Source organism: Micromys minutus, assembly GCF_963924665.1.
Source record: "Micromys minutus genome assembly, chromosome: 4".
NCBI lineage: Eukaryota > Metazoa > Chordata > Mammalia > Rodentia > Muridae > Micromys > Micromys minutus.
This window is the reverse complement of record NC_137973.1, coordinates 32,721,101-32,736,971: the sequence shown is the minus strand read 5'-3', so window position 1 is coordinate 32,736,971 and position 15,871 is coordinate 32,721,101. Positions and strand designations below refer to the sequence as shown.

The following is a 15,871-nucleotide window of genomic DNA, read 5'->3' as shown; positions in this document are numbered from 1 at the left end:
GTCAGTCTGGCCTTCAGGCAGATAACTTGGTTCTTTCAAGATACTGAAAGCAAACTTAACAGAGATGATTGAGAGAAACAACTTTATTGTTGGAGTATTTATATTACACGGTGCTGACTATCTTTGATTGGTGTTTGTTTGTTTGTTTGTTTGGTTTGGTTTTAATTTAGCCCTAAGCAGAGGCCCAATTCCTGCTTATTCTGGTATAGGGGTAGATCATGGGACAAAAAGAAAGTGATCATTCTAATGCTTAATCAGGGTTTCTATTACTGTGATCAAACACCAAGATGAAAAGCAACTTGGGAAGGAAAGAGTTTATCACAGTTACTCTTATTTGTTTATTTATTTATTTATTTACTTTTACTTATTCACTTTACATCATGCTCACTGGCTCCCTCTTGCTCACACCCTCATACAATCTTTCTCCCATCCCCCTTCCTCTTCTCTGAACTGGTAAGGATGCCCCTGGGTATCCCCCTATCCTAGACCAACAAGTCTGAGTAGCTAGGTGCATCCTCCCCCACTGAAGCCAGACAAGGCAGCCCAGCTAGAAGAACGTATCCCAAGGAAAGACAACATCTTTTGGGACAGCACCCCCTCTAGTTGTTCAGACCCACATGAAGACCAAGCAGCACATCTGCTACATATGTGCGGGGAGGCCTAGGTCCAGCCTATGTGTGCTCCTTGGTTGGTGGTTCAGTCTCTGAGAGCTACAAGGGTCCAGGTTAGTTGATTCTGTTGGTCTTCCTGTGGAGTTCTTATACCCTTTGAGGCCCACAATTCTTCCTCCTATTCCTCCATAAGAGTCTCCAAGCTCCATCCACTGTTTAGCTGTGAGTGTCAGCATCTGTCTGAGTCAGCTGTTGGGTGGACATGCTTACTCTTCTATATAGTAGTTCATAATGGCAGTCAGGGCAGGAACCTGAAGGCAGGAACTGATGCAGAGGTCATGAAGAGTGCTGCATATTGGCTTGCTCCTCAAGGCTTGCTCACCCTGCTTTCTTATAGCACTCCAACCCACCAGACCAGGCTGGAACCACCCACAATGGGCTGGGCCCTCGTACTCAATTACTGACTAAGAAAATGTCCTACAGGCCTACCTACAACCCAGTCTTATAGAGGCATTTTCTCAGTAGAATTCCCTCCTTTCAGATGACTCTGGCTTGTGTCAAGATGACATAAAACTAGCCAGCACAAACGGTGAAGACCCTTTTTAATGTCAGAATACATGCCTAGAACTTCACATGGTGACCAAATGGTGATGGTGTTTATGGTGGGAGGGGAGAAACAGGCAGGGATGGTATGTCTAGGGGACACTCCAATCCACCCAAATCACTGGCTCTCTCAGTCCTATTTGCCAGAGCATCTTCATAAGTTCATCTGTTCAAGACCTAAAGAGTCTCCTATAACGACTGTAGAGTAAGTTATCTGTAGCAAACAGCACGGTCAATAATCACTGTTAGCTCATTTATAATTTGTATTATCAATAATGCTTTAGGTTTTTAAATAGTTATTTTATTTTATGTATATGAGTTCTGTTTCATACACACACACACACACACACACACACACACACACACACTCACACATGTGCACATGCATGTACAAATGTTCCTGTCCTCAAGAAGGCCAAAAGATGACCTGGGAACCCCTGGAGCTAGAGTTGCAGTTGTCTGTGAGACATGATGTGGGTGCTGAGAACTGAGCTTGGGGCCCCTAGAAGCACATCAAGTCCTCTTCACCATGGAACTATCTCTTCCATCACTACAAACAGTGTTTTGAGTACAATACTATATGCCAGGCAGGCTCTATGCATTTTTAAATAAGCATTCAATCCTCATGACCCTGAAAGAATGATATTAATTATTATCCCCAACTGCATTTAAAAAGTTAAGCAGTTTGACAATGTCACACAAGCTGTAAAGTAGCAGACTTCATGCCTGATGAGCAGGTGCTAAATATCTATGCCATGCACAGTGGAGTGATTATTTTCACTTGTCTATGTTTAAAAGGTCTTCCTTTGTGATGCCAGGAAGGCTATGCTTCCTTAAAAAATACAACTCTAAACAGAGCTATGTGTCAATAGAAATCAACTATAAAGTTCTTTGCTAGAATTAGACAAAAACAACATGGTCCCCAACTCAACACACGTTTAAACAGCCCACTTGCTTTAAAAATCACAAACTGCTTTGCAGAGTCTGACCTTGTGAGGACTTCTTTTCCCATTCATACAGTAAAACCCACGCAGGTCATCACAGAGAAATGAATGACCGAGACTATATCGAAAAGCACCAGGCTACTCCATATTTAGGTTATTAAAAAAAAAAAAACAAGGGAACTGCAAATCTCAAAGGAGAATCTGGGACACTGTTCAAACCACAAAGACATAAAGCGAGCGATGCCCACTGTTCAGAAGAAGAAGTTTGCCCAGTGTGTCCTCATCCACCCCCACATCCACTTCCCAACAGCAGCTGGCAGAAAGTAAGGAGGAATGTTGGCATGGAGCCGGTACCCCAGCGAACAAGCAGAAACAGAATCCTATCTCAGCATCTACATTAGTTATTTTTCATAACAAGACACTAGGACCAGGGCAGATTAGACTTTATGATGTTGGATGACAACAGACTTTATCTGTTGTCATGGTAGCAGATAGCTCAGGCAGCAGCTGAGCACTCACATCTTGATCCCCAACAGGAGGCAGAGCACACTGGAACTGGGATGAGTCTTTTGAAACTCAAAGCCCACCCCCAGTGACACACCACCCCCATCAAGGCCACACCTCCTAATCCCTTCCAAATAGCTCCCCCACCTGGAGACCTGGAATCAAACATAAGAGCCTGGGGGGAGGGGTGGGGAAGGGGGGATTATCATTCATTTCACCACAGCAACAGTGTTGTCTCCTTTAGAGTTGACCCTATCACATCTCTGGTTGTATTAATCAACAGTGATTTCTGCAACATAGCTTTATTCGGGGTCTCAACAAGAAAGATCTTCATGAACTTCATGTATTTTCTAACTGAAAACGTTCTCGGTGAATGATTAAAAGCACGTTCCCCAGGGAACATGCATAAGAGGCACAGACTGTAAAACAATCGTCAGAGATCACTCTTCGACTCACTTTTCACCACCACTGTGCCAGTGTGATGGGATTGTTCTCCAATGGCCCTGGCATTTGGGCACTTGGTTCCCAGTTAGTGGCGCTGTTTGGGGAGCTCTAGGAGATGTGGTCTTATTGCAGGAAGCATGTCACCGAAGCAAGGTTTTACTTTTTCTGCATCCTGCTTGGAGTTCAAAGTGTAAGGCCTGAGCTTCCTCCTCCAGTCACTTATGCCCCTGTGTTGCATCTTGGCCGCCTATCTCCCAAACCATAAGCCCAAATAAACTCTATTTTAAGTTGCCTTGCTCATGGTGATTTAGTGTAGCAATAGAAAAGTAAAGACTACAACTGTGAATCTAGGTGTTACTGTGAATCCTTAAATAACTGCTCTGACTTCTTTGTTCTTTACTGAGGGAGGATAACAATTTCTTTAGGGATGAAAGTAGCCTCTGCATCCACAGCATGACCTTGGACTGACAGAAAGGGTGGTGTCTTATTATAGTTTTTTTGTTAGTTATATTAGGTTGCTCTAGCTACATAGCAAACCAGCCCACAGCTTGATAGTTAAAAACTAGAAACAGTTTTCATCTCACAGTCTCTGAGGCAATGAATGGTTCTCAACCTGTGGGTTGCAACACATCTGGGGGTCAAAGACCCTTTCACAGGGGTTGCATATCAGATACCCCGCATATCAGATAATTACCTTAATATTCATATCAGTAGCAAAATTATAGTTATGAAGTAGCAACCAAAATACTTTAATGGTTGGGGGTCAGCACATCGTGAGGAACTGTACTAAAGGGTTGCAGCATCAGGAAGGGTGGGAACCGCTGTTCTAAGGCAAGGAATCTGAGCAGCTTGGCTGACAGCAGCAGAGGGGCTCAGTCTGTGGCCTGTCACACAGTTACCTGGGGCTGCAGTCATCTCAAAACTTGATAGGGATTGACAGGTTGTCACCTGGGGATGCAAACATCAGCTTTTGTGATGGTTACAGCCTTCAGTCCTTCCAGGTCTGATAAACTGAGTTTCTGTGTTCACCACGCATATATGTTTGCATTGTGGTGGCTCGTCTCCCCTAGAAGAGCATATTCAGGACCAGAACATCCGACTAAAAAATAAAATAACCTTGAAGGCAGTATATTTTCACTTCTCCTGAACTCTGTCATCCCTCCATCTCAGACATCAAACACAGACTTGATCAACAGCAGTCATCCAGAGCCTGCAGCTCTGATGAAATACCCTGATGAAATGCACCTTATGGGAGGAAGGGTTTATTGTAGCTCACAGTTCCAAAAGGTAGCCCATAATTTTGGGGAAAAAGCAATCCAAGAGTAGAATCTGTCGGAGGGCTGACCAGGCATGTGGCCAGTGGTCTGCCTCACTAAGCTGAGCTCTGGAACCTGATGAGAAATGGTACAGGGACCAGACACAGTGGTGTATGCCTACAATTTCAGAACTTAGGGGTGGGACAGGAGGGTTGCCACAAGTTCAAGGCTACATTCCAAGGCATCCAGGACTACAAAGTGAGATCCTGTCCCAAATCAATCAATCAATCAATCAATCAACCAATCAAGCAAACCCGGCAAAGGCAACAGAATCAAACAGTAGACCAGAGAAATGGTGACCATATAAACTAGACATTAATAAGGATGGAGGATGGCAGGCCCATGATGCCCTAGCACTAGGAAATAGGCAAAATGCCTATAGGGGTGTAGCAAAAGTGAATGCAACAGGAGAGTCTGAAAATACAGAAAATACTTAACCAAACTACAGGGAGCATTTAGGGCCAAATAAAATACACCCACAAGGCTGCAAAGGCAAGACAGATTCTACCAGCAGGGGGCATGGGAGGGTGGCTTTTATTGTCATGCCTCCAAGTATTGATGCCAAGTTTTACTGAGCAGCTGTCACCAGTGGAGAGAGAGGCTCCAGGTTGGAAGTGTCCTAAGGCAGGAATAAGTCACTACAGCCTGCAGAGAGCATGAAGGAAGTGTGGCTGCTTTCAGTCATGTGACAGGAAAGCCAAAGTCCAACAAGATTTGCTTTTGAGCTGAACAGACAAATGCCAGAAATTCATTGCAGTAACTGGGGAGATGGAGCCAGTAAGGTCAGGAGTGTGAGTTCTACGAGATGCTGTCTCAGAACACAGCAAAGCAAGTCCAAATCAGGAATAACAAAGCAAAAAGGCCGTCTTTGAAGTAACTTTCCTCTCTCTTCACCTCTACCCCCTCGCTTTTCCAACTGTCTTCCCACACCTTAGAGATCACAGCAACTTCCAGCTGAGATTTAAAATGAGAAATAGGTCAGACCAGCTGGCCTTGTCTCATAGTGGCGTTGACAATTATTGTGGGAGGAGCCACAGTGTGTTTGTGGAAAGTCAGGGTCTATGATGCACTGTCACCAGAAAGCTTGGGGCTTCCCTGTGGAGCTGTCGTGCAATAACTGGTGTCCTTAGTTTCTTTAATAAAAGAATTTAAGAATGGATTCAGAGAGACGGAGGATGGTTTGTTAGCGTGTAAAAGGAAAAACCTTAGGATAGATAAGACGGGAGTCTTGCAGCTGCCTGGAAGGACCGAGGAGAATGAGGAAGAGAAGGAAGGAGAGTCATGCTGTTTGGTGTAAGGCAGCACAGAGGTCAGCCGCTGGGCAGCAGGCAGCCACAAGATGAGGAGCAGAACATAGGAAAAGGAGTAAGGAAGCCCATAGTGTTAGACACTGACTTCCAAAGCAGCCTTGGGTTCTAGCCAGCATCTGAAAGAAAAAGACAGGGAAAAAGATATAGTTGGGACTCAGAAAGGTGGGCATACCAAGAATCAGTTCTCTCTTTCCATTTTATGTGGGTTCCAGGGATTGAACCTCATGTCGCTAGGCTTGCATGCAAGCGTCATTATGTACTGGTTTGTCTACCTTCCGGACAGTTGCTCGTACCTTACAGAATCTAAAGGGACCATTTGCTGTCTGGCGGTTGACAATACATAGGCTTAGAGCTGTGGTTAACAAAGTCTAAGGATCCTGGCACAAGAGAGTACCAAAGAGACGTGTCTAGGGCTTTGACATTTATTGATGCAGCTTAGCATGGCCTTCGGAAATGCATAACTAGGAGGAAGGAAGCATGGTACTCCTCCCAAGACTTATTTCATGTGTGCGCGTGCAGATGTGTGTGCGTGCATGCAGGCATGTGTTAAGTCCTCATGTGCATGCTAAATATAGTCAGTCCTGCCTGTCATTCTTCAGAAGTCCCTACTTTGTTTACAGAATCTCTCAGTGTGCATTGGGGCTTGAACTCGGGTCCTTCGTCATGCACAGCAGGCCCTATACCACCTGAACTATCCTCTCAGCCATCTTGAAAATGTTAACATTTGTTTTGTTTTCTAAAATGTTGGGTTAAAACATCGCTTATTGGATTTTGCTTTATGGGACTGATATGAGAATGGAATTAACTCATATTCAGGATAAATGAGTGTTAGAGAATTGTTTCTCTTTTGGCGAGAATTGCCAGAAGCTTGTTACGGAATACAATGGTATTGGAGCTAATGTGGAACTGGGGAATGGTGTTCAGGAAGTGAGTTCTCATTGAATGTACTTGATTGTGTAAAGCTTTCTGGGGCTGTAACTCGATGTTTTTGAATCCCTGCCAGCTGAAATGGGGGGGCACTGTTTTAAACTGCCAAGAAACTGGTTTCCAGAGGGAAATTGTCTTTGTCTTAGGAGTGACGACTTGATAAACCCTCTTGATTGTGTAGATCTGAACCCAAGTATCAGTTAGGGTGGCTACCGATAGTTAGATGTCAAGAACTTGGCTTCATAATCCCACTAAAATCAGGGACTAGACAAGGCCTCCCACCCTCCCCCTACCTACTCAGTATAATACTGGTAGTACTAGCCAGAGAAATCAGACAGCAAAAAGAGATCAAAGGGATACAAATTAGAAATGAAGAAGTAGAAATACTACTATTTGCAGATGATATGATAATATACTTAACTGACCCCAAAAATTCCAATAGAGAACTACAGCTGATAACAACTTCAGCAAAGTAGCTGACTATAAAATTAACTCAAAAAAAAAAAAAAAAAAAAAGAAGAAGAAGAAGAACAGTAGCCTTCCTCTACTCAAAGGATAAAGAGGCTGAGAAAGAAATTAGAGAAAAAACACCCTTCACAATAGTCACAAATAATATAAAATACCTTGGGGTGACCCTAACCAAACAAATGAAGGACCTGTATAACAAGAACTTCAAATCTCTGAAGAAGGCAATTGAAGAAGGTCTCAGATTGTGGAAAGATCTCCCATGCTCATGGACTGGAAGGATCAACATTGTAAAAATGGCCATCTTGCCTAAGGCAGTCTACAGATTCAATGCAATCCCCATCAAAATTCCAACTCAATTCTTCATAGAGTTAGAAAGACCAGTTGTAAATGCATTTGGAATAATAAAAAGCCCAGGATAGCAAAAACTATTCTCAACAATAAAAAAAAAAAAAAAAAAACTTCCGGGGAAATCATCATCCCTGACCTCAAACTATATCACAGATCAACTGTGATTTTAAAAAACCTGTATGGTATTGGTACAGAGACAGGCAGGTAGATTATTGGAATAGAATTGAAGACCCAGAAATGAACCCATACACCTATGGTCACTTGATCTTGGACAAGGGAGCTAAAAATATTCAATGAAAAAAAAAACAGTCTCTTCAACAAATAGTACTGGTTCAATTGGCGGTAAGCAGGCAGAAGAATGCAAATCGATCTTTTCTTATCTCCTTGTTCAAAGCTCAAGTCCAAGTGGATCAAAGACTTTCTTACAAAACCAGGTACACTGAAACTAATAGAACAGAAAGTAGGGAAGAGATTAGAACACATAGGCACAGGGGAAATTTTCCTGAACAGAGCACTAATGGCTTATGCATTAAGATCCAGAACAGAAGAATGGGACCTCATGAAATTGCAAAGCTACTGTAAGCCCAAATACACTGTCAAAAGGACAAACCAGCAAACAACGGATTAAGACCTTTACCAATCCTACATCTGATAGATGGCTAGTATCCAATATATACAAAGAACTCAACAAGTTAGACTCTAGAGAATCAAATAATCCTCTTAAAAATGGGGTACAGAGTTAAACAAAGAATTCTCAACTGAGGAATATTGAATGGCTGAGAAGCACCTAAAGAAATGCTTAACATCCGTAGTCATCAGGGAAATGCAAATCAAAACAACCCTGAGATTCCACCTTACACCAGTCAGAATGGCTAAGATCAAAAACTCAGCTGACAGCAGATACTGGTTAGGATGTGGAGAAAGAGGAACACTTCTCCACTGTTGGTGAGGTTGTAAGCTGGTATAGCCACTCTGGAAATAAGTCTGGCAGTTACTCAGAAAATTGGACATAGTACTACCTAAGGACCCAGCTATACCACTCTAGGACATATACTCAAAAGAAGCTCCAACATCTAACAAGGACACATGCTCTACCATGTTCATATCAGCCTTATTTATAATAGCCAGAAGCTGGAAAGAACCCAGATGTCCTTCAACAGAGGAATGGATACAAAATTGTAGTACATATACATAATGGAGTACTACTCAGCTATTAAAAATTACTTCATGAAATTCCTAGGCAAATGGATGGAGGTTGAAGCTATCATCCTGAGTGAGGTAACCCAATCACAAAAGAATACATATGGTATGTACTCACTGATTAGCGGATACTAGCCCAAAAATCTTGGAATAACCAAGAAACAATTCATAGAAATTATAAAGCTCAAATAGAAGGAAGGCCAGAAGGTGGATGCCTTAGTCCTTCTTAGAAGGGGGAACAAAACAGTCATGGGAGGAGATAATGAGACAAATAGAGGAGCAGAGATTGGAGAAAAGACCATCCAGAGACTGACTCACCTGGGGATCCACCCCATATGCAACCACCAAATCCAAGCACTATTGCTGATGCCAAGTAGTGCTTACTGGCAGGAGCCTGATATGGATGCCTCCTCAGAGGCTCTGCCAGAGCCATACTGATACAGAGGAGGATACTTGCAGCTAACAATCAGACTGAACATGAGGACCCCAATGAAGGAGCTAGAGAAAGGACTGAAGGAGCTGAAAGGGTCTGCAACCCCATGGGAAGAACAAAATCATCAACTAACCAAACCCACTACAGCTCCCAGGGACTAACACACCAACCAATGAGTTCTTAAGTAGAGACTCATGGCCCCAAGTGCATATGCAGCAGAGGATGGCATTCTCTGGCATCAATGGGAGGAGAGACCTTTGGTCCAGGGAAGGCTTGTTTTCCCAGTGTAGGAGAATGCCAGTGTGCTGAGGTGGGAGAGGGAAGTTGGAAGAGGGAGCACCTTCATGGAGGCAATGGGAGGGGCTAGGGGATAACAGCTGAAATGTAACTACAGAGACTATCTAATAAAAAATGAGGGAAAAAAAAGAACTTTGCTTCAGGGACTTCAGATGAGCAAATTTTCTGTTTAACAGGAACAAATGCTGGCCTGACAGGAAGGGGTGAAATCACAGATATTTAATAATTTTAATTATTAAATTATCAAATTCTTAGGATATACTTAAGTCTTCAGTAGTGGGAATCTACATTATGGCTTCAATGATTCATTTGGATGTCAACAATAACTGTGTATATGTGTGAGGAGAGAGGAAAAGTTAATGAGTGTAAACAGTTAATGAATGATTAACCAAGTGGATTTGTAAGACTTCATTGTGCTGTTTTGCAGCTCTTCTCAAAAGTAGAGAAACAATTATGAGTGGAAATATGTTTAAAAAACAAAGATAGGTTATGTGTACATGTATGTAGTATGCATGTATGTATATATGTATGTATGTATATGTATGTATTTCTTCCCTTCTTTCTTCCTACCCTTGTTTGTTTATTTCTTTGTTTCTTCCTATCATCTGTCTGTCTTCAGGGGTAAGGTAGTCTTCAGGGGTAAGGTAGTCTTCAGGGGTAGGGTAGTCTTCAGGAGTAAGTAAGGTAGTCTTCAGGGGTAAGGTAGTCTTCAGGGGTAAGGTGGTCTTCAGGGGTAAGGTGGTCTTCAGGGGTAAGGTGGTCTTCAGGGGTAAGGTGGTCTTCAGGGGTAAGGTAGTCTTCAGGGGTAAGGTGGTCTTAGGGGTAAGGTGGTCTTCAGGGGTAAGGTAGTCTTCAGGGATAAGGTGGTCTTCAGGGGTAAGGTAGTATACAGCTACATTCAAAGGTAAGGGCCATGGGTGGACATGGCCACATTGTTCTTAGCAAACTTTTTCATAGTTCAAAAATCCAGTCTCAGACTTAAGTCAGGTTTTGCCATTCTACACATTTATTCTCCTTATGGCTCGAACGCCATCCTGGATGGACTGATGTGCTGGTCCTAGGACAGCTTGCCACATCCTGGACAGTGATTCCGGTTTTAGTGATGGTGGATTGTCAAGAATGCTTGGAAGCCTCTTAGGAATTTGTGTCAGTATTGTTTCTGTTTCCAGAAAAGTATTTATTGACCATAATATCAGTCTGCACAATCTTCAAGGCTTGTTATGTATGCTCAGCGTGAGGAGAATGACACAGAAAATTCACACATTCCCCTCCCCCAACATGGGATGCACATAAACAGTGGTGTTGAAAGGGTGGACGGGCTTGTGTGAGGAAATTACCACCAGCTGTCTGAAGCCTTCTCATAATTTCCTTCTTTGAGGTTTTTTGTTACAGTTGACAGATAAGGCTGGCCAATGAAGGGGGTGGTTCTGAATATACTTGAGTGTAATACACACACACACACACACACACACACACACACACACACACACACCACTCCTGAAACATAGAGAAGGAAGTTAGGGAACCTGCTTATTCAATTTCAGAACTTGGGTCTTATGATGAGGCAGGAAGCTGATAAATGGAAATCTGGGGTCACTGGCTTAGGCGAAGGGAGAAGTTTGTAACAAAACTGAAATTAACCCAGAACCATTATTTTAGAGTCAAGAAATTTTGTGTGGTATACAAACATTGATTTTTTTTTTAATGACTGTGATTTATTGGATTTTTAAGCCGAAGCAGACAATGAGTTAAATGCTAACCGTGGGTGATCTTGTTTTGTTCTTGCAATGGCCTGTCTAAAGTATCTATTGTCATGAACCTTATTTTAGAAACTATAAAGACTCATTAAGTGGCTTGACTAGAAAAGCTGCAGGGCTGGACTACAGAGCCACCAACCCTAGCTGTAGTCACCTAGGAGAGGATGGGGACACTTTTTCTTCTACTAGTGAAAACAAACTTTGTTTAACAATATTTTTTAATTAAAAATGACATTTTTACTTGATGACTGTGCCAGTTTCTAGGATAAAATGCTCTGATATGTGGAGACTTTGTGGAGCAATTAAAACAAGCTGGCAATTTTTAAATAAAAGCTTGAATTTTCAGTTTTCTATTTTTTGATAAAGTTTCTTAAATTATCCTTGGTGCCAGCACAGGGTCTATCTTCTTTATGAACTTTTTTAAAAGTCAAATTTAATTAAGGGCTCTCCTCCTATTTTTTGTGTATTGTATTTTGGCTCTTTATGCAGTCAGGTCTGCCGCGTGACGTAAAGAGTGTATGTGTCTTTGCACACCAGCCTTCAATCATACACCCAGTGTGTAGCAGAAGCCATGCTCTGGCTGGACTCTTGTTGAACTGAATGAACATAGGTAACTAAATCCCTTCTTGAATTCTATTAGCTTGTAGGAGTAACTCAGTTCCATTAGCATAAACCACTTCTGACCCGCCTCTTCTTCAGTTAAGACAGTGCCCATTTCAAAGGCCCCTCTCTTTTTTATTCCCAAGGTTGTTTCTCATTTTCCTAACTGCTCCTGGCCCGGAGCTCTGGAGCTGAGACTCAGCTGTTTCTTCACCTGCTGTGCAGTCTTTGGAGCACTACCCTACCACCTCTCACCCCTCCCCATACCCCCCTCTACCCGCCCCACCCCCTCACTTCCCAACCCCCACTCCCCACCACCCACCTCCACCCCAGGCCCAGCTTCAGCTCCAGAAGGTGAGCCCTTTCCATTCCTGCAGAGCTAATTTCTCCACCCAGGTACCGCCATCCAATCGTTCCTCTCCACCCAGGTAGCACCATCCAATCATTCCTCTCCACCCAGGTACCCCCATCCATTCGTTCCTCTCCACCCAGGTACTCCCATCCAATCATTCCTCTCTACCCAGGTACTCTCATCCAATCATTCCTCTCCACCCAGGTACCCCCCATCCAGGCCACAGTTCTCCCCATGAGGTCCTCCAGGAGCTAATAAAACACAGCAGCCTTGAACTGTGGAGCTCCACCAGCCTAGACGTTCATGAAAGTTCATGTAGATTTGTCCCCTGTGTCTGCTGTCTTCACAATCGCAGATTCAACTGGCTTCGCCAGAATGGCGAGGGCTAAAACTCTGTATGGAATATGCACAGACTCTTATCTTGTTTCTTTCCTAAAGTTATTTCTTTTTATGCATATGGGGTGTTTTACCTGTGAGTTGCTTTTCCCTGAGCGCCCAGTGTCATGAAGCCCAGAAGATATGCAGATATGGAGTTATGAAGCACTGTGAGCTGCCATGTGGGTTCTGGGACTCAAATCCGGTTCTCTGTTAGAGCAACCATCTCTCCGGGCCCCTTGGGAGACATTCTAGATCCAAACTATAACATCGATGATGTATACATACGCTGTGCAAATAGCTGGTGTGCCATATTGTTTAGGGGTTAGCAAGGAAAGAATTCTTCATTCTTTTACTGTCTTAATCCTTTCTGTCCGTTCGGATACCATTCCTTAAAGAGCTGAAAGGGTGTCATATAAACTTACCATTATTCCCACAGGACAAAACCCACACACCCCTTTATTTTCAGAACCCTTTTTTTTTTTGCTATGTTGGTCTGCCTCTACATCTGATGGGGAGTGGGGGAGTGGACCCATCAGGTTTTTAGGAACGTCTTTGTAAAATGGAGAGGCTCATCCTAAAGATTCCCACAGGCTGCTAGTTTAAATAGAAGACCATATGAGCCTCTTCCCTGAATATTTTTGGAGGCCTTCTCCATGGCTCTAACAATCACATCTTAGGTTTGATTTCTTTTTTTCTCTTGCATCCACTTTTTATTTTGAAAGCTTTAATTGTCTGAAAAGACAAGAAACAGTTGAGTTTTTTAAATCTAACAAGTCTGGCTCTTCACATTGCCTCTACACTTTGTTCAAAAATGGCTCAAGCCAGGCAAAGTGACACATACTTATACATAGGAAGTTTGCAGCTGTTAAGGCAGGCCTGTGGCCAAAAACAAGACATGAAACAAAAGGTTGAATGGCTCTTTAAAAAAATACTTATTTTTTGTCCATATTTTATCATAATGCAGCTTTTAAAAACCTGCTAGTGGAAGGTTGGAGAAGAAGCCTATTAGCATTTTTAAAACTTTGCCTGAACCTCTATAGTACATTTTCTGTTTTCTTTGTTACCAAAGGTCATGGTTTATGTGATCTTTCTGCTATTATAGTCTCTGCCCCAGTATTCTCTTTGAAGGCATGAGTTAGCCAAAGTAATACAGGTTATTTTCCACAGTGCCATGAGTTTCTTCATTGTCCTCCTGGCTCTTCAAAGGGCTCCTTGAGGTCCTTCCCCAGAGGCCTGCTGGCACCTGCCACATCTGTATGGCACCTGCCACATCTGTCTACTACAGTCTCTGCCCAGTTACAACACCTCACTTCCAGGTATCAAGTTTAGTTTAAATGGTTTAGTGTTGTTTAGCAAACTATGCTCTAATTTATTAACACAGTGTTTTCTTATATCGTGGTTTAGGGGGTCAATATTTGTAGTGTGGTTCATCAGGATAGGTGTACCTCCTTCATAGCCACATAGAGGGTTGTTTGGGTTTTATTCAGTTGATAGCATTACAATGGGAGCTGCTGCTCTGCTCCACCAAGCCTCTGTCTGTGTCCAGGCTCAGGGCCTTGCCACATTGCTTATCTAGCACCCTAGTCTGATTTCTTACCTTAAAGGCTACTTATTGACCTAAGCTTGACCATTATATATCTTAACAGATGTCTATGAGTCACGTAAGTTCCTGAAACTAATATAGGAAAAAGATTGAAATATTATAGTCTACCTCTGAATGGGAAAAGTAGACAAGAAGCTGTGGTTGATTTACTCTATCCAAAAAGGATATTTATTTTAACTGAAAGTTAGGGCATGAGCATCGCATTTTGAGGGATCAGGAAGATACCTGTTGACTAACCAAGTCAGTAGATTGAGCCACAATGATCAGTGAAGTGACAGGTACTTAGGAATCCTGTCCTCCTATCAGGTGTCAAAATCAGGACATAATGGGCAGGTATAACACTATGAAATTAAACCAATTGGTCTCAAATCTCAACTGAGAGCTTTGAGATTAGGCAATATACCCTATCTCCGCATGCTCCACATTAATATTTATAAAATAAAGACAACTATGGCCTACCTATAAAGTTACTGTATCCATAAGGGAAACTAGTTTAGAAAAAAAATATGCTCTGATATGTTAGACATAAATATTTTATTATTACACTTAAAGCCAACCACTTCAAAATCATTAGTATTGTTTGCACAAGGGGAATAAAGGCAAGAATTAGGAAAAAAAACAGAAGGGAAGGAACCACTGGATGCTAGCAAATGATTGGACAGATTTACAACCAATTCAACAAGATGACCAATTAAGGGCTAAGCTTTGTGCTTAGGGAAGAACAGCATACCTGTTTGAACTGATCAACACCATCAACTCCGTTTGCCTCTGTTCTAAATCTGAAAACTTGGAGCAGATTTATAATAAGTACCATGTGCAACACTAATAAAATGATCGCAGTCCCAAAGTGGGAGTGGCATCAAGTATCAGAATAGGCCAGGCTATGCTGCAGAAGCAAGTCACCAAACTTCAGCGACATATATTTTTTAATTAATTAAAAAAATTAAATAAAAAAACCAGTTTAAAGAAATTTATTGAAAACACTTTCAGATTTTTTTAATTTCATTACTTTATGTGTGTGAGTGTTTGGCCTTCATGTATGTATGTGCAGCAAATGCACACTTGGAGGTTAAAAGAGGGTATTTAGATCCCTGGGACTAGAATTACTGATTGTTGTGAGCTGCCATGCAGGTGCTGGGAATTGGACTCGGGTCCTCTGGAAGAGGAACAAGTGTTCTTAACCCCAGTGTCAGTGCCAGCCCTCAGGAACAGTTTCTGTAATGTATTTTTACTTTATCTCAATTTAGGTGGACAGAAAGGCTTCAATCATTACAGTCCCGTATGTCCTAACATGGCAAGAAAGACAGAAAGAAGGGTAAAAAGGGACCAGGCACCTTCTTCAACCTCTTCTTATAACCTCTTCCTACAAATCCTGTTCTAGAGAGGATAATATTCGTGGCCCCATTATTCCCTGAAGACCTTATTCCTTAGGCCCATTGTTTAGGTTCCAATATATACATTTTAGAGGGATTCATACATTCAAACCTGAGTATAATTAAAGAAAGAAAACAGGCAGAAAAATGCTCACAGAGTATCATTTGGCCGTAATATTAGAAATATTATAACTATGCAACAAAATCATATTTTTAAAATAATTATTCATTTATTTTATTGTATGAGCACACTGTTGTTGTCTTCAGACACAGCAGGAGAGGGCATCAGATTTCATTACAGATAGTTGTGAGCCATCGTGTGGTTGATGGGAATTGAACTCAAGATCTCTGGAAGAGCAGTCAGTGCTCTTAACCACTGAGTCATCTCTCCAGCCCCCAAACA

The 15,871-nt window shown here is 42.2% G+C and overlaps 1 protein-coding gene across 1 annotated transcript in view; it reads left to right on the top strand.

Moving 5' to 3' along the window:
• Nucleotides 1–2,398: 2,398 nt before the first annotated feature.
• The window catches only part of LOC308420048 (uncharacterized protein), a gene marked incomplete at both ends in the record, with an annotated part of 39,286 nt that continues 25,813 nt past the window's right edge, over nucleotides 2,399–15,871 (top strand). The window contains one exon of the mRNA XM_080916000.1: nucleotides 2,399–2,481. Within this exon, the coding sequence (XP_080772126.1) occupies nucleotides 2,399–2,481 (83 nt within the window). The remainder of the gene's footprint in view (nucleotides 2,482–15,871) is intronic.